We start from the raw sequence: 27,933 nt of genomic DNA on the forward strand, positions 1-27,933 counted from the left end.
GATCGAGCAGATCACCACCCTGGAGCCACCAACGCGTTGTGTCCCCCCTGGGGGCGGGTGGGTGGGTGACAGGGGAACAGCGGAGGTGGGGGGGCAGCATGTCTTGGAGGTTGTGGTGGCCCATGTGTCCCTGTGCCTGGGGTGCCTCATAGCCCCCTGGGGGGCTGGAGCTTGGCATGGGGCAGGGGACCCTCCTGCTGGCCTGGGCCACCAGTACAGGGGGGCTGCCCCACTCCTGCCTGCCCCACATGTCCCCGTTTGCTCCTGCACACCCCCCTTGCCCCACATCTCCCCCTTTCTCCTGCACCCCCTCCCTGCCCCACATCTTCCGTTGCTGCAGGGCCGCGTGCATCTTCTCTGTCCCTATATTGTCCGATGCTATATATTCCTTGTATCGTTTATTTTTGTATTGCCCCTCCTTCTATTGTCCATCTTTATGAATGAGGTGGCAGCTGAAAGTGGACGAGGCTGCTCTCCTTCCCCGCGAGAGCCCCTGCTCCTGGCCCAAGCCTCTGAGATGCTCCTGGAGGGTTGCCGTGCTGGTGCCCGCACCTGATCTGCTGGTTTTAGCCCCCTTGGTGGGGCCGGACCTGAGGCTGCTCCTCACCAAGGCGATGGGCCATTTGAAGCTTGTCCATTTTCTTGTCTGTTGGCTGTGGAGTCTGCATCGCTTACGAGCAGACGCACTCACTCAGCAAAGTTACAAGCCTACAACCAAGCCCTGCAGCTCCCCCAGCCCTCTCCGTCCACATTCTGATGTCCTCTTGCGCGGTGGACCCATGGGACGTCACCCACAGCAGCTGAGGCCAGAGGATGCTTGCTGGTCACCAAGGATCAAGCTGAAAGCAGAAGATTCAGTTCCCCTTTATCCACTGGACTCCACGTGATGCAAGTGCCACCAGGGAGCTGGGGGACAGAGCGACACGTAAAGTGTCCTCTCCCAGCTGCCTTCATCAGGTCTTCGGTGTATTTCTTCTCCAGCTGGTGATGGTGGACCTGATCTCTGCCTCTGCCAAGCCTACCTCTTCCCGCACCCCTGACACGCTGGGAGCAGCTTCTCCAAAAGTCCGTTGCTGTCAGCTGGGCACCCTATGGGCGACAGACTATCTACCCATGCCGGGCTTGGGGCTGCAGAGGTCCTCCTTGTCCTAGCAGGGCTGTGTGGTGAGTGCTCTCGCATTTTTCCCCCACATCCCCCCATCCTCAGTGCTGGCCGCATGCCGCATTTTGTGACCGTGGCGTGTCAGAGGGCTGCCGCTCCTCTTTGTTTCTGGACAATTTGATTGTGGTTGCTGCAAATTTGGAAGGTGCACGCTTAGAGCAACACCCATGGTTTCATGGTTAAGGCGCATGTGTAGATCAACCCCCATGGCTTCATGGTTTCTTAAGGTGCGTGCTTAGAGCAATACCCACGGTTCCATGGCTTCATAAGGTGCGCGTGTAGAGCAAGGCCCATGGTTTCACGGGTGCTTCTGCGAGTAGGGTGGACACAGACCTGTCAAGCTGAGCTGCAACGAGCAGCTCTCCTCCAGCTGTGGGCTGCAGAGGGCTTGAAGCTCCCTCAAGTGCCAATATCTTCTAGAAAGTGCAGGCCGCAAAGAGGGGGGGAATTTTTATGCAGTAGAGTCACACAGCACATTAGGAATAAGCAGTGAAATGGGGGAAAAGTGTAGAAACCAAGTGTGTCCTTGCCATTTCAGTAGTGCTGACAATGGGCTATGGAGCTTGAATGGCCAAAAAAATGAGGAGGAATGGGATTTACCTGCCCTGTGATGGGGAAGGAAATATCACGGTGTTGATGTGCTTGGGTCAGGCTGATCCGAGGAAGCAGGGTGGGTGCTTGCAGAAAATACGAGAGCCCTTTGCTCGGCTCCATTCTTTACCCCGGGGGAAGGCTGCTCATCCAGCAGAGCCAGGTTCCAGCTGTCGGTGCAGAGTCCCTGGCATCTTGTGCTCTGCCTGCACGGTCTTCCTCAAAATCTCTCCCACAAAGAGCCCGCAACTCAGTTGCCCACGCTGGTGTTGTGCTTAGGGAGTTCATCCTGCAGCCTGCGCAGAGCCACGCACTTAAAAAGCAATTAGCAAAATGTCTTCATGTATTTTGGCCTTCCTGGTTTTGAGGGACTGTATTCTCAGCTGGAAAAGCCTGGAGTTTGCTCAAGGGCCAGCTTCCATGTGTCTCCCTGAAAATAATTATAATAAAATTGTAATTACTCATGTCCCTGTCTTTTTCTTACCTGCTCTTCTCCATTCTTTTTGGCCAACAAGTATCAAGATGCTTTCCCAGCTGCTGCCCAGCCTCTTCTTTTGCGTGATTTCCCATTAACATCTCCTTCCCTTTGCTCTCCATCGTTGACAGCGTCAGGTCCTGCCAGCGTCAGGCTGGTGAACGGCCCCGACTCCTGCACGGGACGGCTGGAGGTGTTCTACAATGGCACCTGGGGGACCGTGTGCGATGACCACTGGGACCTCAATGGAGCCCGTGTGGTCTGCCGGCAGCTGGGCTGCGGGACGGCGCTATCGGCCATTGGCGGGGCTCGCTACGGGCGAGGAGCAGACCCCATCTGGCTGGACAACGTACGCTGCGCCGGGACGGAGGCCGCCCTTTCCGAGTGCCAGGCACGGCCCTGGGGAGCCCACAACTGTGGGCATGGGGAAGACGCCAGCGTTGTGTGCTCGGGTGAGGAACACGCAGCCACCATGACTTGCATCAGCCACTGTGGACAACCAGCAGGGATATAGTCTTGCCCCTTGCTGTTGACTGGTGGCCAGTTCTTGTTGATGGGTTGCTTCTAGCTGTTGACTGGCTGCCCCTTGTTGGCTGGTAGCCATTTCTTGTTGATGCATTGCCTTTTGCTGTTGACTGGGTTTCCTCTGATTGTACAGTGAGTGCAGGCACCCAGCTCACAGATAGACACGACCTATGGCCACTGGCAGGTAGGAGCCGTAATTTTGAGCTGGAGCTGGCCCCTACAGGTAGACAGAATTACTCCCTCCCTACCTAACTTTGTGAAGATTTAGCCTCTTCACACCATTACTCCAGGCGATTTCCAGATGCCATTCTCACCTTCCAAAGCTCCCCATGTCGCCTGGCATCGAGGCTGCAGCTCCCTGGCCATTTCTCAGACCAACAACCTCCTTGGTTTCGTGGGGATGAACCCCTTCAGGGGCACAGCCTGTCGGATGCCATCCAGGCTTGCTGGGCAGGAGACCCAGCTCCTGTGCGTTGCCGGCGATGGCATGCCCAGCAAAGTCTCTGACCATTTGCTCCCTGGGGGTGTTTACAGGGGCACCCGCTCCAGGTGCGACCCGTACCAGGCTGGTGAACGGCTCAAGTTTCTGCTCCGGCAGAGTTGAAGTCTTCCACGATGGCAAATGGGGCACCGTGTGTGACGACAGCTGGAGCCTGATGGACGCCGAAGTGGTGTGCAGGGAGGTGGGCTGCGGCCAAGCACAGTCAGCTCTGTTCCAGGCTGCCTTCGGGCAGGGGTCAGGGCCCATCTGGCTGGATGAAGTGACCTGTGCTGGGACAGAGGCCACCCTTTCTCTGTGCTCGGCCAGGTCCTGGGGAACCCACAACTGCCACCACGGAGAGGATGCTGGTGTTGAATGCGCAGGTAACTCTTGACTCCTGCTCCATCAGGGCTGGCACACAATTTTTTTTTTTTTTTTGAGGGAGAGGTAGAGAAAAGAGAAGACCTTTGAAGTGGTCCTGGATGTAGATGTCTCCATTGCAGCTCTGATGGCTGTATGTGCGCTGGGAAAGGGAGGAGGGAGCTTCGGAGGGGACACGAATCCAGCCGCCCCCTGCTAGGGAGGGTGATGAGTCTGGGGAGGTGGTGAGCACCTGAGGGGAGCCTGCTCTTCTCGTTTTGGGTGGGCAACCTCCTCACCCTCCAGCTGTGAGAATATGGAATGATTGAAGGACCGGGCAGCTCCAGCCCTGTCACCTCTCCTGGGATATCCGGATGTTTTTCGTGCTTGTCTCTTTCCAGAACCGACTCAGGTCCGGCTGGTGAATGGCTCCAGCCGCTGCTCAGGGCGAGTCGAGGTCCACCACAACCAGCAGTGGGGGACAGTGTGCGATGACAGCTGGGACCTGAGTGATGCCGAGGTGGTCTGCCGTCAGCTGGGCTGTGGGCTGGCCGTGTCAGCCCCTGGCAGGGCTCTGTTTGGGCAAGGACACGGTCCCATCTGGCTGGATGAAGTGAACTGCACAGGGACAGAAGGTGCCATCACTGAATGCAGCTTCAGGCCCTGGGGAGCCCATAACTGCATCCATGGTGAAGATGCAGGTGTTGTGTGCTCAGGTAAGCCCGGTCCAGGTCATCGCTTCAGGGAGAAGTTTTTCTGTAGGTGCGCTTGCATCTAGTTTAGTTTGCTTCCCTCTCTGCACATGTTCTTTCCCTTTGGGCATAACGCCATTGCAAGCAACAGTCAAAAATGCTTGGGAGGTGAGGTGAGGTAGCTCTGCTTCTGTAGGCATCATATCAATGGACTATCTGGATGCAATCCTGCCCGTTTGTGGTAATCCTCTATCTGAGACCTTAAAATGTCAGTTCTCAAGTGGCTCGCCAGGTCCATCATGCACACCTGCATGTGGTCAGAGGAGGCATTTGGCCATCAGTGCTTTCCATGCATGGCTACAAGCTTCTCCATCTCTGTGTCCCAAGCTTCTGGATCTCTAGAGGTGGTCCAAGATGGAAAGACAACCTCCCCATCCCTCCAGCTTGCAATGGGATGCCAGCCCTGTCTTACCAGAAGGCAAAACCTGGGTGACTTCATGGAATATTTCCAAGGAGCTGCAGTGGAGCAGAGAAAACAGAGAAACAGCATGGAAAGACTCTCCTCCTTGACAGAACCAAGCCTTAATTTGGCTAGAGTAAATGCATGCAGGTTTTAAGTCTTTCCTCATTAGATGTGTTCTCCAAGGCAGATGTAGTCACCCTAGCAGATGTCCGAAGCACACTCATAATTTGGACATGGATGTCCAAGAGTCTTCTTGCCTTTGCCCAAGGGAAGCGCTCTCTGTGAGGCATCCCACAGTGTTTTTACCTTCTCCTAAAGACAACCGGGTCTTTCTGTTGCTTCCAACTGAAGATGCTGATGTGGATTGGGGAAGCATGACTGTACACTCATACCTTGTATGGTTGCATGTTGTCGCCAACATTAGCAGGACATCTGCTTCAGAGGGTTGAGGTGCACCATGCCTCCATTTATTCATTTGTCTCATTCCCCCTTTAGACCCCACGGAGCTACGGCTGGTGAATGGCCCAAATCGCTGTGCTGGGCGCCTTGAGGTGCTTCACGACCAACAGTGGGGGTCTGTGTGTGACAACGATTGGGACATGGAGGACGCCAAAGTTGTGTGCCGGCAGCTGGGCTGCGGCGCTCCAATCTCTGCTCCAGGCTGGTCTAGGTTTGGCAGGGGCTATGACCCCATCTGGCTGGAGACGGTCAGCTGCCAGGGGACGGAGGCTGCCCTTTCTGAGTGCAGAGCCCAGATGTGGGGCACCCACAGCTGCCACCACGGGGAGGACGCCAGTGTGGTGTGCTCAGGTAACCCCACCATGTTCCTCCTGCGTGTCCATAGGAAGAGCTGTGCCACCACCAAGCTATAGCTCCCTTTCCTCCAGAGGGCAAGGGAATGATAATTCCCTTCATACTAATGATAATAATAATGGTAATAATGGTAATAAGGGCAAGGGATGCAGGGGGGATCCCATCACTGCTGTTTTTCCCATGTTCCCTGGCTCATTTTCAGCCCAAGTGGACAACCACACATGGTGGACATTCACACCATGGTGTGAAGACCATGCTGGGGTCCCACAGGAATCCCTGTTTCGTGAGGGTGTCATGTCAGGGAGCTGAGAGTAGAGGGGGCTACGCTCCTGCATGAGATCCCCTGCCCAGGACCATCTCCACCAGTGCTTCCTGAAGGGTTGTTGGTGTCTTTCTTTGTTCCAGACCCCATGGCGATTCGGTTGGTGGATGGCCCACGCCGCTGTGCCGGGAGGGTTGAGGTGCTTCATCAGCAGCAGTGGGGAACGGTGTGTGACGATGGCTGGGACCTGCACGATGCCGAGGTGGTGTGCTGGCAGCTGGGCTGCGGGGCAGCCGTTGCAGCCCTGGGCTCGGCTCACTTTGGCCGGGGACGTGATCCCATTTGGCTGGCTGAGGTGAACTGCACGGGGACTGAGTCTGCCCTCTCTGAATGTGGGTCCAAGCCAAAAGAAGTCAATAGGTGCCACCACGGAGAAGATGCTGGTGTGGTGTGCTCAGGTAGCTGTTGTTCCTCTGCTGAGTTCCTCCGTCTCATATCCAACACTTGCTTTCTCCATCACTAGGTCCACCACCAGAAGGCGACACCTCTCTATCTTTCCATTTCAGACCCTATTGAGGTACGGCTGGTGAACGGCTCAAGTCGCTGCTCTGGGAGAGTTGAGGTGCTGCACAACCACCGATGGGGAAGTGTGTGTGATGACGGCTGGGACCTGGATGATGCACAAGTGGTGTGCCAGCAGCTGGGCTGCGGGATGGCTGTAGCTGCTCCGCCCAGAGCTCAGTTTGGGATGGGGTACGAGCCCATCTGGCTGGACGATGTGAACTGCACCGGTGCTGAAGCTGCCCTCTCCCAGTGCAGGGCCAGGCCATGGGGAGACAGTAACTGTGACCACCGAGAAGATGCCAGCGTGGTGTGCCTGGGTAAGCCACCCCATACCCCATCATGGTGCAGCTCTGGAAGAAGCAACATTGGCACATGGATAACTCGGTAGAGAAGCGCCTCTGCTCTGCTCACGTTAAGCTTCTTGTGTCTGTATAGCAACAAATTTCAGGTTGTCTGAGAGCAGCAACTCCTCTTGGCCATTGTGAGGACTTTCTCCCAGAACAAGTGTCCATCCACAACAACCACCTTGCTCTCCCCTATAGCTCCTTAACTGGTCCCTTGACTCTTCTGCTATGAGCATCCCTTCCTTTTTCACACGTGTACAGTGCTAACATGAGATGCCTTGTCACCATACCCTAAAGTCCATTGAATATCCCTTCTACCTTGGGTCGATCTTGTCTGGTTGGACGGCCAGGACACCAGCATCTAGTGCCACTTGCGATGCACTGGCCTCCTGCTATGACTCCAGATGGGGGTGGGTCTCCCATTCAGCACTGTGTCACAGCTGCCCACCCCTCCAGGGTTTCTTGAGTGCCTGAGGGCACCTAAAATGGGATCAGATGCCTGTGTTTGTGCTGGTGATGGTCTCCACATCACCTTGCAGGTGGCCACCGTTTGAGAACCCATCTTCTAATGCATGGGCAAGAAATACGTATGTGTTTGACTTCCACACGTCTTTCATCATTCCAGGACCAGCTCAGCTCCGGCTGGTGAATGGCTCCAGCCGCTGCTCCGGGAGGGTTGAGGTGCTTCATAACCAGCTGTGGGGGACGGTGTGTGGCAACGGCTGGGACCTGAGTGATGCCGAGGTGGTCTGCCGGCAGCTGGGCTGCGGGGCAGCCCTGTCAGCTCCAGTCTCAGCTCAGTTTGGGCCAGGGTCCAACCATATCTGGCTGGGTGATGTTGAGTGCACGGGGGCAGAAGCTTCCCTCTCCGAATGCAGGTCCAGGATGGGGGAACCCATTAATTGCCACCATGGGGAAGATGCTGGTGTTGTGTGCTCAGGTAATTTTATTTTTTTAGTCTTGAATGGCATTATTCAGGGGAGCGTTGGGTTGTGTGGCTGGAAAGGTGGAGGGTGACTGCCAGTGGCATGGTCCCCTCTGAGCCTGGGTAGCACCAAACCCCACAGAGAGCTCAGGTCACTCTTCTGCAGAGGTCTGTCTGCCTTGTTTGGTGACTGGTCTTGCTGATGAAACCCCAGGGGGTGGAGCACCTGAGCAACCTGAGAAATGCTGCGCACAAGAATCAGCAAAGCAATGAGAGATGCATGACCAAGGCATCAAGGGGACGGGAAGAAAGAGGCTTTGCTTAGGGAACTAGAGGGTGAGATGTAGAGTTTGTTGCAATCCAGAAAACCACCAAAAGCTGCTGGATTGAGAGCAGGGTAGGAAGAAAGGACCTATTGTACAAATGGTTAGGAAGGGAAGAGTTTTACGACTTCCACTACTTTTACCCCGTTCCAGCAAGTGTGTCTGAATTTTCTCTATTTCAGCAGTTTTCTTATTCTAGCTGATGTTAATTAAAGCCTAGCTTTAAATATCCAACATCCCTCCGGTGTTTGAGGATGTTCAGTATAACGGCAGGACCAAGTACATCTTTCCCAAAAGCCCAGGTTGGCAATGGCATAAAAGGAGCAAAAATGGGCGATTAGCCACTATGAGCAGCGCAGGTGTGGAAGGAGACCTCCAAAAAGGGTGTCTGCCTCATCCCGTTTCAGACCCCACAGTGCTGCGGCTGGTGAACGGCTCAAGCCTCTGTGCTGGGAGAGTTGAAGTGCTCTACAGGCATCACTGGGGAACCGTGTGCGATGACAGCTGGGATGAAGAGGACGCCGCGGTTGTGTGCCGGCAGCTGGGCTGCGGGACGGTGATCTCAGCCCCTGGCGCGGCTCAGTTTGGGCAAGGGCGCGATGCCATCTGGCTGGACGACGTGAACTGCACGGGGAGGGAGGACACCCTCTCGGAGTGCCTGGCCAGGCCATGGGGGACGCACAACTGCAACCACGGGGAAGACGCTGGTGTTGTATGCTCAGGTGACGTGGCCACCATTGGTTTGGAAAAGGGTGTGAGCGTGCCCCAACCTGAAAAAATGGGAGGTCACAGGGCTCTGAGCAACCTGATTGCGTTGAAGGTGTCCCTGCTCATTGCAGGGGCGTTGGGCTAGATGACCTAGAGTCTAGAGAACAAGTCTTGTGAGGAGCAGCTGAGGGAGCTGAGGTTGTTTAGCCTGGAGAAAAGGAGACTGAGGGGAGACCTTCTCACTCTCTACAACTACCTGAAAGGAGGGTGTAGAGAGGTGGGGGTCAGTCTCTTCTCCCAAGTAACAAGTGATAGGATGAGAGGAAATGGCCTCAAGTTGCACCAGGGGAGGTTTAAATTGGTTATTAGGAAAAATTTCTTCACCGAGAAGGTTGGAACAGGCTGCCCAGGGAAGTGGTTGAATCACCATCCTTGGAGGTCTTTAAAAGATGTGTAGATGGGGCATCTGGGACACGGTTTACTTCTGGATTTGGCAGTGTTAGGTTTACAGTTGGACTCAATGATCATACGGGTCTTTTGCAACCTAGACAATTCTACGATTCTGTGACCTTTAAAGGTCCCTTCCAGCCCAAAGCGTTCTCTGCTGGTGTGATCTCCTTGCTTAAGCTCAGAAAGTGCACGCCTGCTAGTGACTCAGGTGACAGAAACAGGGATATTTCACGCTGGAGAGTGAAATGGGCTTTCATTCAGCAGAAGCTGGGTCCTACACTTGTAGACCCCACTGGAATCATCTCGAGCACCACAGCCTACAACGTCATCTCAGGGTGGGGGTTCCCGAGTATGTGTTCAGGAGCAGAATGATCCTGGCCATAGGCAATATTATGATGAAAACCTTCCAGGAGGAAAAGCTACAGCATGGGGAATGTCCTCATGGCTGAGCTGGGAAGATGAGGGTGGTGGTTGTTGTTGGAAAGACTTGTCCCAGTATCCTTGCCCTTCTCTTCCCACCCAACTTCAGACAAACCTCAAGGCTTCTGTGGTCCCCTCAAGGCCAGTGGAAGCAGAGAGGTATCTCTGTTTCCATGTCCTTCTAAGAAGGATGTCTGCATCCAGTGAGTTATCCAGGATTGGATGCACTTGCTTGGGAGCCATCTGGACTCAAACACAGTCTCCTTGAGGAGAGTACCACAAGGGTGGCACATCCCATGGGCACCTCTGTCTTTATGGTCCCCCAGGCTTCTCTGAGAGGAGAAACAGGTGACCATGGGGTGTTATGCACCATTATGCAATCGTCCAGCTCTAGTAGGGCCCACCAGGAATAAGCTGCTGTGCAGATTGCCCTGCTTGGAGCAGTCAGAGTGGTGTCACCTTGCATGGCCTTGGCTTCCCCAGCAGCCCACCCTTGAAGCATAGACAGTTGTGATGCAGCAGATGGCGCGTGAATGTGGGCATTGAACAGCCATGACCAGTGCAAAGGTGCTGTAGCACCGGTGGGACTGTGCCTGATGGTGACAGGGTCTTTGCAGAAGCTTTCTTTGTATCTCCTTTCCTGAATCATACGACCACAAAACAATGTAGATTGGAAGGGATCTCTGGAGAGCTCTGGTCTAATCTTCCACCCGCTCTTAGACAAACTAGACCATGGTGTTCATTGCATTGACCAGTGAAGATGTGAAAGTCCCCAAGGATGGAGATCCAAATGCCTTTCTCATCTCTGTTGCAATATTTAACCATCCTCATGGGGGGAAAAAAGTATTTTCTGCTGCCTAATGTGAATTGGCCACGGCACACGCTGTGCCCATCTCCTCATGTCCTTGTGATGTCCGTTTATCTCCTGAATTAGCTCTGGATGAAGAGACGTTTGCTTTCTCTCCCCAGGCTCCGTTACCATCAGACCTCCGCAGCCTCTGCCACTGCTCCCATTGCTGGTCTCAGTCATCCCTCCAGTCTCGATGCTGCTCTGTGGGGCCCTTCTGTACCTCAGGAGGAGGCGAATGCAAAGCAGGACTTTTAATTTCCCCCCAGGTAAGCTCTGCTGTGGGTGAAGAGGGCAATGGAGTTTGCAGAAGAAATGTGGAGTTGGAAGTGAGTTTTGTTTAAAACATTGGTGTCAGCAGAGCTGGGGCAGAAGGTTTTTTTTTTCCTGTGGCTTGTGTTGAAAGGAACTTCTTTTTCTGGTTTGACCACTTCTCTGGACATCCCTTTCCCCTTTCGCTTTCTTTCCACTCTTCCCCTTTCACGTTGACACCATCTTCCCTGCTGGGTTATGGAAACGCTGGGAGGTGAGACAGCCCTTGAAGCCTCCTCGAACACAGCCTTTGCTTCCCTCTGCCTCCACTGCCTGTACGTCGGAGAGGAGCTCTGAGCAGAGGATGGCTCTATGGATTCCTAGCTCCCCGTTGGCAAGGGATGTTCCATCCTTTAACCCAAGGTGTGAGAAAAGACCAAGAATTGTGTCTGTTCCTGAAGTTTTAAGGCTGTGGTGGAGACTGTTGGAAAGTGGGGTTGAGCACTTGGGGTTGCCCGTGTTGAACATCCCCATGTTGTCTTGTTGAACGTCCATCACATTGATGAAAGGCGCTGTGTGTGGACCAAATGCTGGATCAAGGGTGGTTTCTGCAAAGCAGGCTTCACATCTGGGTGCTGGCAGGGGTGATGGTGGTACGTCCTGTGCTGCCACTGTTGTTGGCCAAGCCAAAGTGATTTGCGCTGTCTCTAATGGAGCAAGCATCCTCGGTCATGTTAAAAACGGGAAAATTCGGGCTGTGTGGAGCAAACTGTTGACTGAATCACCGTTCTCTGCAGGTTTTGTGCGCATGGAGGAGCTGGTTGTCTCTGACGTATCCCTCTCTACACCTGGAGAAGAGCAAGCAGCAGCCAAGGTGGCTCCTGCTGGGAATGCTGACAAGAAGACCTCAGCACAGCCTGTGACCAGTCCAGGCCTAAAATTCCAGTGATGCAGCAACGTCCCAGCACACACCTCTTTCGCCGAGGGCCCTGGACCACCTTGTCTCTACAGAGCTAGGTCACTAGATCCACCACCCATCTCCATCTCCACCTCATACAGTTACCCCAAGTGGTACAAGGCGTGACAGACACCGTGCAGCACCAATGGTCTGCACGCAGAAGATATTTGAAGCGTAGAAATTTTAATTTTTTTTTAATTTCTCTTTCAAATTTTTTTTTCGTGCATTTGTGAAAATAAAAACATTCTCTAAGACTCGCGCAGCGTTTTACTCTTGGAGGGTTTTCTTTTTTCTTTTTTTTTGTGGAGACTACAAAGTTTAACCTGAAGTATTTGCCAGCAGTTAAGTTGAACAGTTTTGCAAAATCCACCTGAGAGCTCAGTTTAGGCCTCAGGCAGATCTTTAGAGTCATCCGAGATGCCCTAGTTCTTGGACATTGATATGTCACTGGCAAGCCTGACAAAGGACCTACACCTCACTAGATGGGTGGAAGCAACTTGATTTCACTGATCTGTTCCATCTGCTGTGCTCCCAAACACGCTCCTGTGTTGTGTGTCCTTGGACATTAGTCTCCTGGATTCTCTCAGAGGTCAGGGGCTTCTTGAGAAGGGCTTGGATGTGCAAGTCAGCCATGCAGAGGGACACTGGCAGGAGGTTTAAGAAACTGGTCGTAGAAATGAGCACTGGGCACCACCGCGGCTCGCGCCAACCCAAGTGGTGTGGGACTACAAGCAGCCGAGCAGGACCCCGTGCAAACACCCTGCAGTGTGTTGTCAGGACAGTCCTGTTCACAAAAGACCAAGAAAATAGCCAACCAGAGGGAAAGGGGATGAGGGATGTGATCAATACCGTGGATGTGGTGGGGTAAAAGCATGAACATCTGCAAGGCAGGGGACGAGAGGAAACATAGGATGCGTGCTGGGTTGTAGGGGCTCAGAAGATGAAAGCTTGGAGTACCCTGAGAGGACTGACCAAGCTGGAAAACAGAAGATGGCTTGCAAGATATGTGGAAAGTATCTGCCAAGGGAAACAAAGGAGTGCATAAAGAGCCCAAACAGGCCAAAAACCTGGAGAACTAATGAGTAAAAGCTGACCCTACAGCATGCAGGACACTCGCAAAGGAGAATCAGGAAAGATTATGGCCAAGTCTATGGCTGTGGTATGTACAGAGAGGTATTTAGAGTGTTCCCTCAATCTGAAGGTCAATGGCACCAGTTTTCTTTATGCAAGGGGGCTCAGCAGCAGGTTGTCAGGGGTCCAAGATTTTTCCAGGGAAGAGTGTCATGTTGATGGGGTTTCTTCTTCCTCCTCACCTTCTTCAATTTTTGGATTCACATGTTTTCTGACATACTTTCACATTTTGTTCTTCCCTTATCCATCTGCAAATCAATATTACATCCAAACTGACTATACGTGGGGCTTTTTGACTGTGTTGGATGCTTTTTCTTCATTACCCCTAAAGCTGTTTTTGTCCAGATCCAGGCCTGCAAGCTGAAAATCAATGAGCTGCTGATTTGGGCTTTCCAGTGTGCCCTATCTCTTATCATCCCATGCCTGTCCTCTACACCAACCTGTGTCTCAAGGCTTCTGCTGTAACACCAGGTGAATGTTTCTTTGCGGGTTTGAGAGCCCCAGAACACCCCCAGATGTCCTGCACTCCATGGGCTGCTTCTGGGGGGTGGTAGGGACTAAAGCAGGGCTGGATCCTTCACCCCTTATCCAGTTTTCCAAAGCTATCTCAGCAGGGCTTGTCCCACTGGGCACCCAGGTCCTGGGGAATGCAACACATGGTACCTTGTGCTGCAAAAACACCCCTTAGGCAGCTGAAACACACCTTATTTCAGGCACTTTGAGATGAAAATGTACATCAGAATGAATAGTTCTGCCTTAGGCCACAAGGACATCCTGTGTTGACCCCGGACTGCCTTGATCCTACTCTCTGCTAATGAGCAGGGTAACGGTCACTCCCCTGACGACCCGAATGAGGGTAACGGAGTTGCATGCATCAGACTTTGCAAAGTTAGCTTTTCTTTCTTCTCCTTCCCAAAGCTGTGGCCCAGGGTTACACTCTACTTACTTTCACCCCTCAGAAGCACAGTTCCCTTTTCAGCCTTTTCCCGGCATGGTTTAGAGTTCAGCTCTGGGGTCCTCTCTCGTATGGCTGGGTGATCATCTCAGGCTGCTGCAGAGCCTCCCACTCCTTGTTCAGCCTGGAGAAGAGAAGGCTCCGGGGAGACCTTAGAGCACCTTGCAGTACCTCAAGGGGCTCCAAGAAAGCTGGGGAGGGACTCTGGAGCAGGGAGGGGAGTGGTAGGACAAGGGGGAACAGTTTCAAACTGAAAGAGGGGAGATTTAGATGAGATCTGAGGAAGAAATTCTTTATTCTGAGGGTGGTGAGGTGCTGGCCCAGCTTGCCCAGAGAAGCTATGGCTGCCCCATCCCTGGAGATGTTCAAGGGGCTTGAGGTTGGACGGGGCTTTGAGCAACCTGGTCTGGTGGGCGGTGTCCCTGCCCAGGGCAGGGCGGTTGGAACAAGGTGATCTTTAAGGTCCCTTCCAACCCCAACCATTCCATGATTCATCTCCTCTGCAGACGAACTATTCTGGACACATCCATGGGTTGCTCCAGTTCGATGCAAGCTGGATATTTGACCAGGGATGTTCAGTTGGATCTCTGCAGAGGGCTGGGAGGTGAGACAGGAGATCCAGCCACCAATGTGGTGGGACAGGCAATCCACATACCACGCAATGTCTCCTTGGGCACTAACTTTGACCCTACAACCTGCCCAGCTTTCAAGTTGTGTTTAAAGGCCATGAAGGTGTCAAGAAAGGGTTAGGAGTGGGGTAAAACTCCTTTTAAGGGTAGAAATGGGATCTGGGTACCTGAGTGCATGTATTTGACAGCCCTGAGGGACATAAGGGCACCTTGCAAAAAGGAATTGACACTCACACACAGGTCTCAGAAACATCCAAGGTTGGGGTGTGCTGATCCTACAGGCATTTTCCAGCCTGTCCCCACAGTCCCCCTCAGTGCCCTCTGCAAACGGGCCCTGGGGGTAACTCTGGTCCATGCTCTGCCACCCCAGGCCACTGACACTTCTGACCCATCAGTCACGCTGCGTTCTCTGAGGGATGATAAATAAGGCAGTGGCCCTTGCTAACAGAGATACTTCTCCATGGGGTATCCGGTTTTGTGCCTCCTGAGTATCACTGCAGTGATGATCCCCTGGGAGGGAGTTCCTTCAGGAGGTCCTTGAGGGACATTCCGTACGGAGGACATCAAAGGATGGGCAGATGAAGGGGCGGGGGGATCAGTGTCTGAGCAGGCAGTGATTTGCTTTGTACCCTCCTTCTCTATTCCCCAGTTGGGGCCATGACACTGAGCACAGATTAGGTCGCGCCCTCGTACCATCTCCTCCCCACTCCCAGCCCTAATGGGCTGGACTCAGCCCCTGGAGGCTCTGGGAGAGCGTTTGGGTCTGCTTGGCTGCCTGTGCCAGATCCAGAACTACAAGGATCCTTAGGAGCTCTAGGGTGGATCTGAGGGGCTGCCAGGGCATGTGGCAGCCCAAACGTCCAGGGATGGGGCTGGGGAGTCCTAGAGCTTATCTGCAGGGTGAGAGGCATTAGGTGTGTTGGAGAAAATCAAGTCATTGCCAGCATCAGGCCATTTATAAGAAAAATCTTCAAGCTGTGTGCTTCCCCCTGCTATGGCTGATGGATTTTCCCCAGCTCAAGTTATTCCCTGGTATCTCTTCTTTACCTGTATCTAGACACAGTTTGCAACATGGTTAAAGGGAGGATGAGAAATTTTGGATGCTTCAGATCAGCGGGAGGTGCTGAGATGTGAAGGCCACGGGATAGCACAAGATGAGTCCTTGTTGCGTGGTGTTCAGCCGTGGTGGGCTGAACCATGGAGGTGCTGGCACATGCAGATCTCACTCATTTGCAAAGACCTCAAGTGCTGATCTGTGCTGGGCTGCCATTACAGTCACGGGGAGCAGTCAGCAGAGAAAAACGAGCTGTGTGAGAAGATTGTGATGGCTTCTGCCATCTTGCATCCTTGCCTTGCGAAGAACAGTTGGTGACGCTCAGCTCTTGGCACATATGTGATCTCTTTGCTTTCCCTGGAAGGTGCGAGCAAGCATGAAGACTGCGAGGCAGTCACAGGATAGTGTTTCCAACTGCTTGCCCTCGAATAATAAGGCGATTTTCTGCCATCTAGCTACACACGTGTGCAATGCAATGCAATGAAGTTCATGGTGCACCATGTCAGGCTGAGAGAGTTGGGGGGGTTTCAGCCTGGAGAAGAGAAGGCTCAGGGAGACCTTAGAGCCCCTTGCAGTACCTCAAGGGGCTCCAGGAAAGCTGGGAAGGGACTCTGGATCAGGGAGGGGAGTGATATGACGAGGGGGAACAGTTTTAGAATGAAAGAGGGGAGACTGAGATTAGATATCTCTTCAACTACCTCCCTCTTCAACTACCTGAAAGGAGGGTGTAGAGAGGTGGGTGTTGGCCTCTTCTCCCATGTGAATAATGACAGGACCAGAGGAAATGGTCTGAAGTTGCGGCAGGGGAGGTTTAGATTAGATATTAGGAAGAATGACTTTACTGAAAGAGTGGTCAGGCACTGGATCAGCCTGCCCAGGGAGGGGGTTGAGTCACCATCCCTAGAGGTGTTTAAGAAACGTCTAGATGTGGCACTTCAGGGCATGCTCTAGTGGCAGAGATTGTAGGTTGTTTGGTTGGACTCGATGATCTCCAAGGTCCTTTCCAACCATGAAGATTCTATGATTCTATGATATTAGGAAAAAATTTTTCACCATGGGGGAGGTGAGCCCCTGGCCCAGGTTGCCCAGAGAAGCTGTGGCTGCCCCATTCCTGGAGGTGTTCAAAGGACAGGTTGGACGGGGCTTTGAGCAACCTGGTCTGGTGGGAGGTGTCCCTGCCCAGGGCAGGGGGTTGGATGTAGATGGTCTTCAAGGTCCATTCCAACTCTAACCATTCTATGATTCTATGAATATTTTCCTTTTCCAGTACCCAGCTGCAAATGTGTTCTCCAAAATCGTCATCTCCATGTGCTGCAATAGCCAAAAAAAACCCCCCAAAATGTTGCATACCCTAAGAAGAACACTGAGGACAAGACAAGGGGTATAATATTGCTGTGATATACGAACCTGGTTCTTCCACGTCTTTTGTAGTGTGTGTAGTGCCGGACACCACATCTCAGGAAGGGTGCACTGCAACTAGAGCAGGTCCAGAGACTGCACAAAGGACTGGAAGCTTCTAGAAACTGCCGCCCCAGGGAGGGTTTTGGGGGCTGATGCTGTCAGCTAGTTCAAAGAGAAATTAGGCAAAAGTGTGAACGAAGTGTCTAAAAGCAGATGCTGAAGGGAACATGCTTAATGCAAGAAGTCTAGATGCTGCGAGGCTGGAGGCCATCAGAAGTGGCCTGGTTTGCTTGTTGACGCCATCTCCTGTGCCACTTATGGGGTGGATTGAATCAAAAAATTCTCAGACCCAGTGGGAAATGCTGTATAACTTCCCTTTAGCTCTTACTTAGGAGTTAGAGTTAAAGGTAAGTTATGCAATGATCTCTTGGTCAAATACTTGGCCAAAATGGGCATCCCCCAACCCCAAACTTGCTTCCATGCCTCTGTTCCACAGAACCCTTAAAAATGGGTCCATGAGGGATGTCAGCTCCCATCGCACGAACGCAAACCCCTTTGCACTTGCGCTCAACAAATGCAGAGAGGGTTGGGTTTCAAAACGCAGCTGCTGGGATAGCAATGCTGAAAGTGGAGCACAGTTTTGGTTGGTTTTTTTTTTTTTCCTCTGTGTACTGTATTACTAGCCGAAATTGATTTGTTTACCCTGGACATCAGTGACTTCATGAGCATCAGGCATTTCACACCTTGCAGGACACCGCAGCCCATCATAGGCAAGCCTGCAGGGATGCAATCTTACTCTGTTCTTCTGGCTTCAGTTATTGCACAGTCCTTACATGGCTTCTCAAGGAGATGTTGCACCATCCAGGCTTGTGTTTCCAGGTTGAAGGGTACTAGTAGCTGGGCAAGCAAATCACGGTGGCAAATTGTCATGTTTCCATGCTGTGTCATGACAAAGGCTGCACCTTAATTACCAGGGCGGAGCAGGTAACAAACTTTCGTGCAGCCCCTAAGATGATGTTCAGGCTACTGGGAGCTGGAGGTGGGCAAGGAAGCCTTTAGAGCTCTTCTTCTTGGCATGAGCCTCCCATGGTGACAGCCGTGAACTGAGAAGATGGGCAAGCTCTCTTTAGAAAAGGCTTAAACTTTGCAACCACAAAAGGCTGAAAATTAACTGTCATCTTCCACCAGAAGGCAGTAAGGATTTTATGTAGGGGCCGGACTGTCTCCAGCTGGGCAATGTGGGCACTGAAACTGCTCTCTCCAAGTGCCCAGCTCAGCCCTGGGGTGCAGGCTCCCGCTACAGCGGGGATGATGCCAGTGCTGTGTGCTCAGGCAACTCTTCCCCAGGCCACGTTTGGCACTGGGAGGAACATGGAGCATCCTTTTGGGACTGCTTTTTTTGCTGAGAATCTTTATATTTGTTTCAGCTCGCCTTGCACGGCCATGGGAGCCCTGGGGAGCCAGCAGCCCAGCATGGACTGAATGGGTTGTAGTCATTTCCCATCTCACAGTCATGAAGAGGGGTGGTGTGCCCCACGGGGTCATCTCAGAAATGCCAATGCCTGTTGTCCATTGTGCCTGGTGTTGTGGGGGCTGCAGGCTGGATTTGAGTGGAGGTAGCCCAGGAGAAGACTCGTCTCTGGAGAATGGGTGACCTTCCTCCCTGGCCAGGAGCTGGGAAGGGAAACAGCCTGCAGGATGCTTGGCTGCGGAGTCAGGAGGTGATGAGCTGCCCTTTTATGCTCCCTCTGCCAGGCATGAACATGCCCAGCTCCATCATCTCTGATGATGGCATGGCCAAGATTCCATTTGGTCCAGTGTCCTGGTCCCGGGGCTGCGCGATGCTCTTGCACCAGCCCCTGGAACCAGGCAGGCTCCTTACCCCATAACCATGCCTCTGACCCCAGCCTTGGGACGCAAAAACCTGCAGGTCATCCCATCCTGCTGCTTGCAGTTGACCAGACTATTTACCAAAGCCCCAGATTATAGTAGGAGCATGGGGATGTTTAGCGCAAACCCGAGGGTTTCTGCCAAACTGTCACCCGCCTCAGAGTTCAGTCTGTAAATTCCCTGAATTCCCTTAAACTCAGGATGAGAATCAACACAACAGGGGTACCCCAAACCTGAGTGTTTTTGCAGCTTAATCTCAGTGGCTACAGCACAGTTTCCGGACCAACACCTCCCCACTCCCCCTTTTTCTTTACATTCTGTGATACACCCAGAACACAGGCTGGGCATTTTATACATGCAGTGGGATCAGTGACGTGACTTCAGGAGAGATTCCAGCCAGAGCATGCTATTCAGTGTACACAGCCCCGCGAAACTCATTATTTTGGCAGGGGAAGGGAGGCTTCTTGCCCTCTGCAAGCAGCCTGGGGGTATCTCCGGGTGGCAGGAGTCCACCTTTAGATATCTGCAAGATGAGGCTCGGCTTTTCCCAAGGGTGCAAACCTCTGTAAGTGAGCATTGCAAACCCTCCTGCTGCCGGATCCGCAGCCCGGAACCTGGCTGTGGACCGGCGAGGTGGGGATGAAATGGGGCAGATGCATCTGTAAAAAGTGGGGAGCCTCCCAGTAGATGTGTCTGTGGTGGTGAGGGGTGACCTAAACCCCTTACAACCAGAGGGCAAAATCTCGGGGAGAGCAGGGAGGAGGGGTCAGTGCAGGAGGAGGGATGAATGCCGGGCAAACACGGGGCACGTCGCTGCAGAGGAGGGGACAAACCTGCTCTCGCCACCCACCGCACCCAGCTCAGCTTGCAGCTCACACTGGGACAGTCGCCTGTCCTAAGGCACATGCGACGGGCATGGGGCTTTGGGGATGTTGCCTCCTGTCCCTGCACAGCAACCTGGCTGGCTTCGCTGGAGCAGGGCTCCTCATCTACCTGGCATGCCTCTGTGGTGAGTGGCTCTTGCACGTGGGAAGGAGCATCCTAGAAGAAAAACAGGGTCAGAGATCTGCAGGAATGGGGGAGGGGCGCGGCTTGCAGATGGATAGGCAAAACCTTCTTTGATCCACCAGCCTTTAAAAGGAAGAGAAAGCGGTGTATAGGGAAGGACACCTCGTTAGCTGGGTAATTATCCTGGCCTGTGTGCTGCTGCCCTTGCACAGAGCAGTTGGGAAATGCTTGGAACCTTCCCAACTGATGACAGTCAAGACCAGAAATTGCTTATTTGTGTTGGCCACCTCTTCAGGGACGGCCAGTTCATTTACAAAAGGCACAAAGTCCTCTTTCCCCCAGCGCAAATAGGAGCATTTATTCTGTTCTGTGCCCTGCAGACACAAAGGCTTTCACGTAGGTGACCAGTTGTGCTGCAAGTGGGATGCTAAGGGGCTTTTCTTATTTTTTTCTGCCTCCACCTGCCTTGTTTTGCATCCAGGAGATGCTGCAACCTCTACCTAGACCCTAACCCAGGCATCCCACAGCGGTTCCACAGTGATTAAACACCTCATATTTACCTTTCTTGCTGTAGTTTCAGCCCATTTAGTGCCCTTCTCTAAGACGCACCTTCCATTTGGCTGGGGGCCATGGGCCAATTTACTGTGCAAGCTATCGCGTCTTGCAAATTGCTAATTAAAGCACCAGCTTGCACACAGACAGGCCCCCCCTTTCCATCAGACAGCTGGCAGCTACTCCCTACATGCTGTTGCCCAGAGTTTTCCATCCAGCCGGCAGTGTTTTCTTTTTCGTTGATTGGGAATACTAAGCAAAAAAATACCTGAAGCCCCTTTAAAGATAATTGTCTTTCAGAAAGGGGTTTGCAGAGGATTTTCTCTCCTCGACTTGATTTTTTTAATTTTTTTTTGGTTTGTCTTTGAGTCAGAGGAGGAGCAGACCCATAGTTCACATAAGCCGTTGGCAGCGGTTTCACGAAGCTTGTGCAAGTGATGCAGCTTTTCCCGGTGCTGCTCTTCCACACTGGACCCTCTCCATATCCCTCTTGCAGATACGGTTGCTTCCCAGCGGGTTCCCCTCCGCTTGTCAGACGGCCCGCACCGCTGCGCCGGCAGGGTTGAGGTCTTCTACGAGAACCAGTGGGGAACGGTGTGCGATGACCACTGGGACCTGGAGAACGCCGGTGTGGTGTGCCGGCAGCTGGGCTGCGGCGCGGCACTGTTAGCCCCCGGGGCTGGGCATTTCAGGGCAGGGTCGGGTCCCATTTGGCTGGATGACGTCAACTGCATGGGGACGGAGGTCGCCCTGTCTTACTGCAGGTCAAAGGGCTGGGGAAACAACAACTGCCACCATGGTGAAGATGCTGGTGTGGTGTGCTCAGGTAACGCCCGATGGAAATTATGGGGCAGGGAGTCATGATGATACATGATCTGCAAAGCAATTCCTGTGTAAGGAGTGTTGCCCCCTCCCAACTTTCCAAAAGCTCCCTGCGGCACAGAGTGCCCGTGGCCCAAGCAAGGGGTGGTTTTGTGGTTTGTCCCGTACGAGGGACTGCAGGCTCAGGAACAGTTTGGGAAGCAGGGTTGGAAACATTATCGGTGCTAACTCCACCTTCCTGAGATGCTGAACCACTTCTGGGGGACCCCTTGTGCATCACACGCCTTCATGGTGAGCAGGACCCTTTGTGCCTTGATTTGGCTGCAAATTTTAGGGCCATGGGCAGGGCTAGAGATCCGTTGTGTTTTCCAGGCAGGCACTGTGAGACACGGCCTTAGACAGGGGAGAGAACAGCCAGGAAGAGACATCCAGATTCACAGAATCACAGAATGGTAGAGGTTGGAAGGGACCTTCAGAGATCACACAGTCCAACCCCTGCCAAAGCAGGTTCACCTAGAGCAGGCTGGACAGGAACACATCCAGGCAGATTTTGAATATCTCCAGAGACGGACACTCAACAACCTCTCTGGGAAGCCTGTGCCAGTGCTCTGTCACCATCAAAGTAAAGAAGTTTTTCCTCACGTTGGGATAGAGAACACTATTTTATGGCCACAAACTGTGGGGCTGCAAAAGCTTGGAGCTCAAAGAGCTTGGAGCTTTGGTGGTTGATCGAGGTGCAGATGCTCATGGCAATTGGTAGATGCCGGACCCACCTCTGCCAGAACTGTCCCAACATACCTCAGCACACAGGTGTGCTGAGCCCCCTCAGTTGTCACCTCCACCTGCAAAGAGGATGTAGTGCCCCAAAAACACCACAAAAAAAAGCTTTCCTCCTTCTCCTCTCCCAGCATTCTCAGGATCTCCAGCCACAGCTTGAAAGAGCGTGAGTTGCTGTGACACAGCATCACCCCTGTCCAGGTCCCACAGTGGCCACACGCTGATAGCAACTGGGGACAGCCAACAACCATAGTGGATTGCAGAACGTTCCTGCAGAAATGAAGGGCAAGGGCGTTTTCATGGTCCACCTCTTGTTCCCTCCGTAGACTCATCCAGCCCTGCTATGGACACCCCAGCTGGTCCTGCAGAGGTCCGCCTGGTGAACGGCCTGAACCGCTGCTCTGGAAGAGTAGAGGTGATGTACGACCACCAGTGGGGAACCGTGTGTGATGATGACTGGAGCTTCCCCGATGCCAGTGTGGTATGCCGGCAGCTGGGCTGCGGGACGGCAGTCTCAGCCTACAGCGGAGCTCATTTTGGCCAGGGATCAGGCCCCATTTGGCTCGACAACGTTCAGTGCAGTGGGACTGAAGCTACCCTGTCCGAATGCCAGGCCAGACCTTGGGGTGTCAGCAATTGCGACCACGGGGAAGACGCCAGCGTCGTGTGCACAGGTAACATCATGCTTGCAGACCAGGAGAAGTTTAGCAGAGGATGCTCTGCTCCGGGGATTTGTACTGGTTTCACAGCTGTGGCCAAGGGCTGGGCAGCACACGCCTTGTCCCATCTCCTACAACGTGCCATGCCGGCACTTTTTAGCACACAATAAGGAGCAACAGGGATAATAGGAAGGGCAGCACGCAAAAATTGCGCTTGCGTGGGCACCAAGGAGAGAGGGGAAGCACTGGATTGGATGCTAGATGCTCCAGGCAAGGTCCCAACCCACCACACTTCAGGCACCAGTAGCCCACAGGCTGTACAAAGGTGGGGCGCAGGGGCCTCAAAATCTTTTTGAAGAAGGGGCACTGGCCAGGGGGATCTGCAGAAAGTCTCTGCCTTTGGGAGCTGCTGCGGCCACGTGAAGAGTTCATGGTTGGCCACCTGGGACAACTGAAAAAAAAAGAATTGCAGCCATTTATGATATGCTTGCACTCATGTTGAACATGCGCAGGCTCTGAGGTTACATGACTGCTTTTGCCCATACCTGAGCTATTTGGCCCCAGATGTTAGATATTCCTCAATGGCTCTCTGTGGGCATGGGAACCTCCCTGTGCAAAACACAGAGGACCATCCTCCAGCACAGGTCTCACCATGGTGGCAAGAAGAGGCACCTTGGGGGAGACCTGGTCTGATGCTCCCTTTGTGTCTCGTGTCATGAGCAGGCACAGACACCAACACACCAGGTCGTCTGCGCCTGGAGAATGGCCCTGGCCGCTGCGCGGGGCGCGTGGAAGTTCTCTACAACTATCAGTGGGGGACGGTGTGTGACAACGGCTGGAGCATGGCCAATGCAGCGGTGGTCTGCCGGCAGCTGGGCTGCGGGATGGCTGTCTTGGCCCCCAGCTCGGCTCACTTTGGGCAAGGTTCCGGTCGCATCTGGCTGGATAGCGTGAACTGCACGGGAACAGAAGTCACCCTCTCTGAATGCCAGGCCAGGCCATGGGGATCCAACAGCTGTGACCACCGGGAAGATGCTGGCGTGGTGTGCTCAGGAGATCCACGTTAGTTGGGATAAGTACAATGTGGGTTGGGGTGCAGGATCAGCTCAATCATGCCACAGGTAGCCAGGGACTCTGTAGTCACTAGTGACCCCAGGACCTTCCCATAGTCTGTGTTGACCCCAAGATCCTCCCATAGTCACTACTGATCCCAGGATCCTCCTGTAGTCATTGTTGGCACCTGGATCCTCCCATCATTGCTACTTACCCCAGGACTCTCCTATAGTTGCTATTGACCCCAGGCCCCTCCCATAGTCACTACAGACCCCAGGTTCCTCCCATATTTGCTGTTGACCCCAGGACCCTTTCTTAGGCTCCAAACCCCAAGCTCTGGAACTGCAACTCCTCTTTATCCATGCCAATGAGAAGCAGATCCCAAGCCAGCCCTGTCGGTGTAGCACCTTTCCCAGGCAGCCAGAGGCTGCTTGCTCAGAAGGATGCTCTAACTTTCCTGTGGCTTAGCACGTTGCAAAGCCCAACTGGAGCAGTGGCTGATGGTGAGGCATGAACATGCCCCTTTCTCCCTTCACAGATGTGGACACTTCCGGGCAGCGCCTGCTGCGGCTGGTGAACGGCTCGAACAGCTGCCTGGGGAGGGTTGAGGTCTTTCACGACCAGAAGTGGGGGACCGTGTGCGACGACAGCTGGGACCTCCAGGACGCTGCTGTCGTGTGCAGGCAGCTGGGCTGTGGGACAGTGCTGTCAGCACCCGGCTCGGCTCATTTCGGACAAGGGTCAGATCCCATCTGGCTGGATGACGTTCGCTGCAGGGGGACCGAGTCCACTTTCACCGAGTGTGAGCTGAACAGCTGGGGAGAGCACAACTGTGGCCACAGCGAGGATGCTGGCGTGGTGTGCTCAGGTAACACCAGGCTTCAGGGAGCGGGGTGGGCAAGCCAGGATGGTTGGTGTCCATCCAAGGGAGGGCTTGAGGGGTGCTGGAACAACTGTTCTGTGCCAGGGTCTCTTCTCCCTGCTCACTCTTCCCCATCCCCAGCTCCAGAGCAGAAGTCAGCTTTCACCCAGCCACTTGGCTTGAAGTTGAGCAAAAATGCCATGCTGCCTTAGAAAGGAGTTGTGCACCTAGCTCATATTGATTTAATCTAGACAATGTCCCTCAGCCTCGTCAATGACAACATCCTGGTATGGGCAAAGCCTTGCTTAAAAAAATAATCCAGGTGCTCCTTTCCTAGACACAGGAGTCCAATGCCACTGGGGAGGCGGGTGTGGGTCTCCCACGAGCCCCATCTCACAGATACCAGCCCTGCGGTGACGTTGCTTATTAAGGAATATTGTAGAAGGGGATGGAGTAAGGTAATCCATGCCTCGTAACTCGTCGCAGATCCTGGTGGCTTGCCTTCAGCAGGGCACCAGAAAAAAATGCCCAGGAGCAAGTCAGAAGCTCTCATTGCTGTGTGGGGTCGGAAGCACCACCTTACCCCCTTGTGCTCTTCCTCGCAGGCACAAACCCCTTGCAGGTGCGGGTGCAGGACGGCCCCGGTCCCTGCGCGGGGCGGGTGGAGGTGCTCTACAACGCTACCTGGCACGGGGTGTGCAGCACTGGCTGGAGCTTGCTGGAAGCCGGGGTGGTCTGCAGGCAACTGGGCTGCGGGCCAGCCCGGTCGGCGCCCATCGGAGCCCAGTTCAGGCTGGGGGACAGCCGTGCCTTGCTGGAGGGGCTGAGCTGCCGGGGGAGCGAGTCGCTGCTCCTGGAGTGCCAGCAGAGACAGATGGGTCCGGGGCCGTGCAGGCAGGGCTCGGCAGCTGGTGTGGTGTGCACAGAGCAGAGAGGTGAGTGCCAGGGTCCCCCGTCATCCGCTCTGTCTGCATCGGGGCCAACCCAGTGCAGATGCATGGCGCTCCCAGGCCATCCCACTCTTGGCTTCCTCCCAGGCAGGAAGAAGTGTTGCCATAAACGTTTTTGCAGGAGACTTTAGATGGGCTGGGTAGAGGCACCTGAAGGCAGCAGAGTGGGACCAACTGGGTGAAGGTGTCTCAGTGGGTATGGAGATCTGAGCATCCCCGGCGGACACTCTCTGTTTGCATTAGCCCAATGGGGGCAGTGTCCATGCATCCACCCTCCCGAAGAAGAGGGTGAGGTGTCACTGCTGCTGCTGCCCAGCACCCAGGAGGGGCAGTGAGAGGGGGTGTTGAAAGTCTCCCAAAACATGCAGCAGAAGGGAAGGGTGAGAGGGGCAGAGAGGGTCAACCCATCCAAGCAACCCCCTCTGAGCTTCACTCTTCCCGCAGACCTTATACAGTCCTGCTCAGTGCTGGCAGGCCTGCTCGGCGTGGGGGCAACGCTCTGCGGGACCCTGTTGGTCCTGTACCTGTGGACAAGGTGTGGAAGAAGGGCTGGACGCTCCTCAGGTAAGAGCAGGACCACAGCACATGGTGCACCTGGCCTGCTTGTGGCCAGGACCTGGCTGCACTCCTACCTGGCATGGATGCACACCAGCCTGGGTCTGGCGATTGCACCCTCAATGCATCACCCTGGTTCTTCATTTTGCAGACAAGCCATTTTTAATGAAGACAGAGGACACCGGGACATCATCCGAGGCTTAGGCAGCCACACTCCCAGTGTCCAAGGCAAGGGTCCCTCAGGACCCCGGAAGACCCCGTTCTGTAGAGCCAGAAGAGCAGTGCAGTTGCTGCGATGGTCAGCAGAGAGGACCCCCTCTGGCAGAGTGGAGACCTCTGCCCTGTGTGCCCCATAGCCCCCAGCTCACCATGCTGAGCATCTGTGGGTCCCAGTTCCTAAATGCAGCACTGCAAAATCCCTCAGTCTCCAAGCAAGGTCTTCTCAGAATAACCCCCATCTGATCCTCCGGGTAGGTTCCAGCATTCTAACTCCAGACTCCTCTTATTCCCAGCCCTATAACCACTATAATCCCTATTCCCAGCCCTATAGCCCCCTATAATCCCCTGCAGTGGCACCCAGTGCCGTCACTCTCATCACATTCCCAACGGGATCATACCTTTTCCTCTAATCTCCTATGGAAGTGAGGATTATTGCCTGATCCAGGAGCAAGTGATCAGGGTGCTCTCCTGCACTGTACGCAGCCGCCTTTGCAAAATGACGAGTGCGCTTAAACACCCATCCAGAATGGAGTGAAAAGTCCCTCACCCATTGTATTTATTCAATCCACTTTTGAATACCAGTAAAAACCCTGAAACCTGAAAGATCGAGAGTGCAGCTTTATACAGATTACTCAGGGCTATGGAATGACTTGGTGAGGTGGAAGTGGTGTAAGAAGAGGCCCCTTGGTTGTAGAGGGTTTCTAGATGATCGGGTCAGATACAGGACATTCAAGATTGCTAAAATTGGGTGAGATATTGTCCTGGCCACCAACAAGGAAGGGTCACTAAGGTTCCTGATGGAGCAACGCATGGAGTCAGGTCTGAGCCCCACACTGTCCACCACTTTGTTGAAGCCAGGAAGGGCCATGGTCAGAGGAATGTCCCAATGCCTTGGGAGGGAATGAAAGGACCACAAACTTGACCAGGTTGTGATGAAGGTGTGCCTTGCAAGCCGAGCTGATCCCCACTTAAGGGCATGGAAGGGAAAAGATACATGTAATGAAAGAGTCACAGCCCTGAGTGCTGAGAACAGCCACAAGAAGGACTTGGGGGTGTTGATTGATGAGAAGCTCGACATGAGCCGGCAATGCGTGCTGGATGCCCAGAAAGCCAACCACATCCTGGGCTGCATCAGAAGAAGAGTGTCCAGCTGGTCGAGCGAGGGGATTATCCTCCTGTACTCCGCTCTGGTGAGACCCCACCTGGAGTACTGCATCCATCTCTGGAGCCCTCAGCACAAGGAGTGGGGCCTGTTGGAGTGGGGCCAGAGGAGGGCCACAAAGATGATCAGAGGGCTGGAGCACCTCTGCTATGAGGACAGGTTGATAGAGTTGGTGGTGTTCAGCCTGGAGAAGAGAAGGCTCTGGGGAGACCTTAGAGCCCCTTCCAGTACCTAAAGGGGGCCTACAAGAAGGCTGGAGAGGGACTTTTTACAAGGACATGTAGTGATATAGGGTATCACTTTTTATAATGACATGTAGGATGAGGGGTAATGGCTACAAACTGGAAGAAGGGAGATTTAGATTAGATATCAGGAAGAAATTTTTCACTATGAGGGTGGTGGCCCAGGTTGCCCAAGGGAAGATGCCCCATCCCTCGAGGTGTTTGAGGCCAGGTTGGATGGGGCTTTGTGCAACCTGCTCTAGTGGGACGTGTCCCTGCCCAGGGCAGTGGGGTTGGAACGAGATGGTGTTAAAGGTCCCTTCCAACTTAAACCATTCCATGATTCTATGTATTTCAATACATAGAAATACATTGAAATACAGGTCCAGCTCCCACTTCTCCTTCCCTCCCAGCCCGC

General features: G+C 53.7%; 1 protein-coding gene across 1 annotated transcript; it reads left to right on the forward strand.

Annotated features, from left to right (window-relative positions):
• Positions 1-86: 86 nt before the first annotated feature.
• Positions 87-27,593, forward strand: LOC128901527 (deleted in malignant brain tumors 1 protein-like). Its single transcript, XM_054183600.1, has 19 exons — positions 87-1,164; positions 2,360-2,680; positions 3,288-3,617; positions 3,996-4,310; positions 5,245-5,559; positions 5,968-6,282; positions 6,391-6,705; positions 7,358-7,672; positions 8,388-8,702; positions 10,528-10,674; positions 11,455-11,602; positions 19,398-19,684; positions 20,732-21,061; positions 22,161-22,508; positions 23,217-23,555; positions 24,085-24,414; positions 25,014-25,343; positions 25,803-25,922; positions 26,065-27,593. Exons 1-19 carry the CDS (start codon positions 1,092-1,094, stop codon positions 26,115-26,117), a joined length of 5,046 nt encoding a protein of 1,681 aa, XP_054039575.1. The 5' UTR covers positions 87-1,091; the 3' UTR covers positions 26,118-27,593.
• Positions 27,594-27,933: the final 340 nt, after the last annotated feature.

This window comes from Rissa tridactyla, chromosome 26 (genome assembly GCF_028500815.1).
Source record: "Rissa tridactyla isolate bRisTri1 chromosome 26, bRisTri1.patW.cur.20221130, whole genome shotgun sequence".
NCBI classification, from domain to species: Eukaryota; Metazoa; Chordata; class Aves; order Charadriiformes; family Laridae; genus Rissa; species Rissa tridactyla.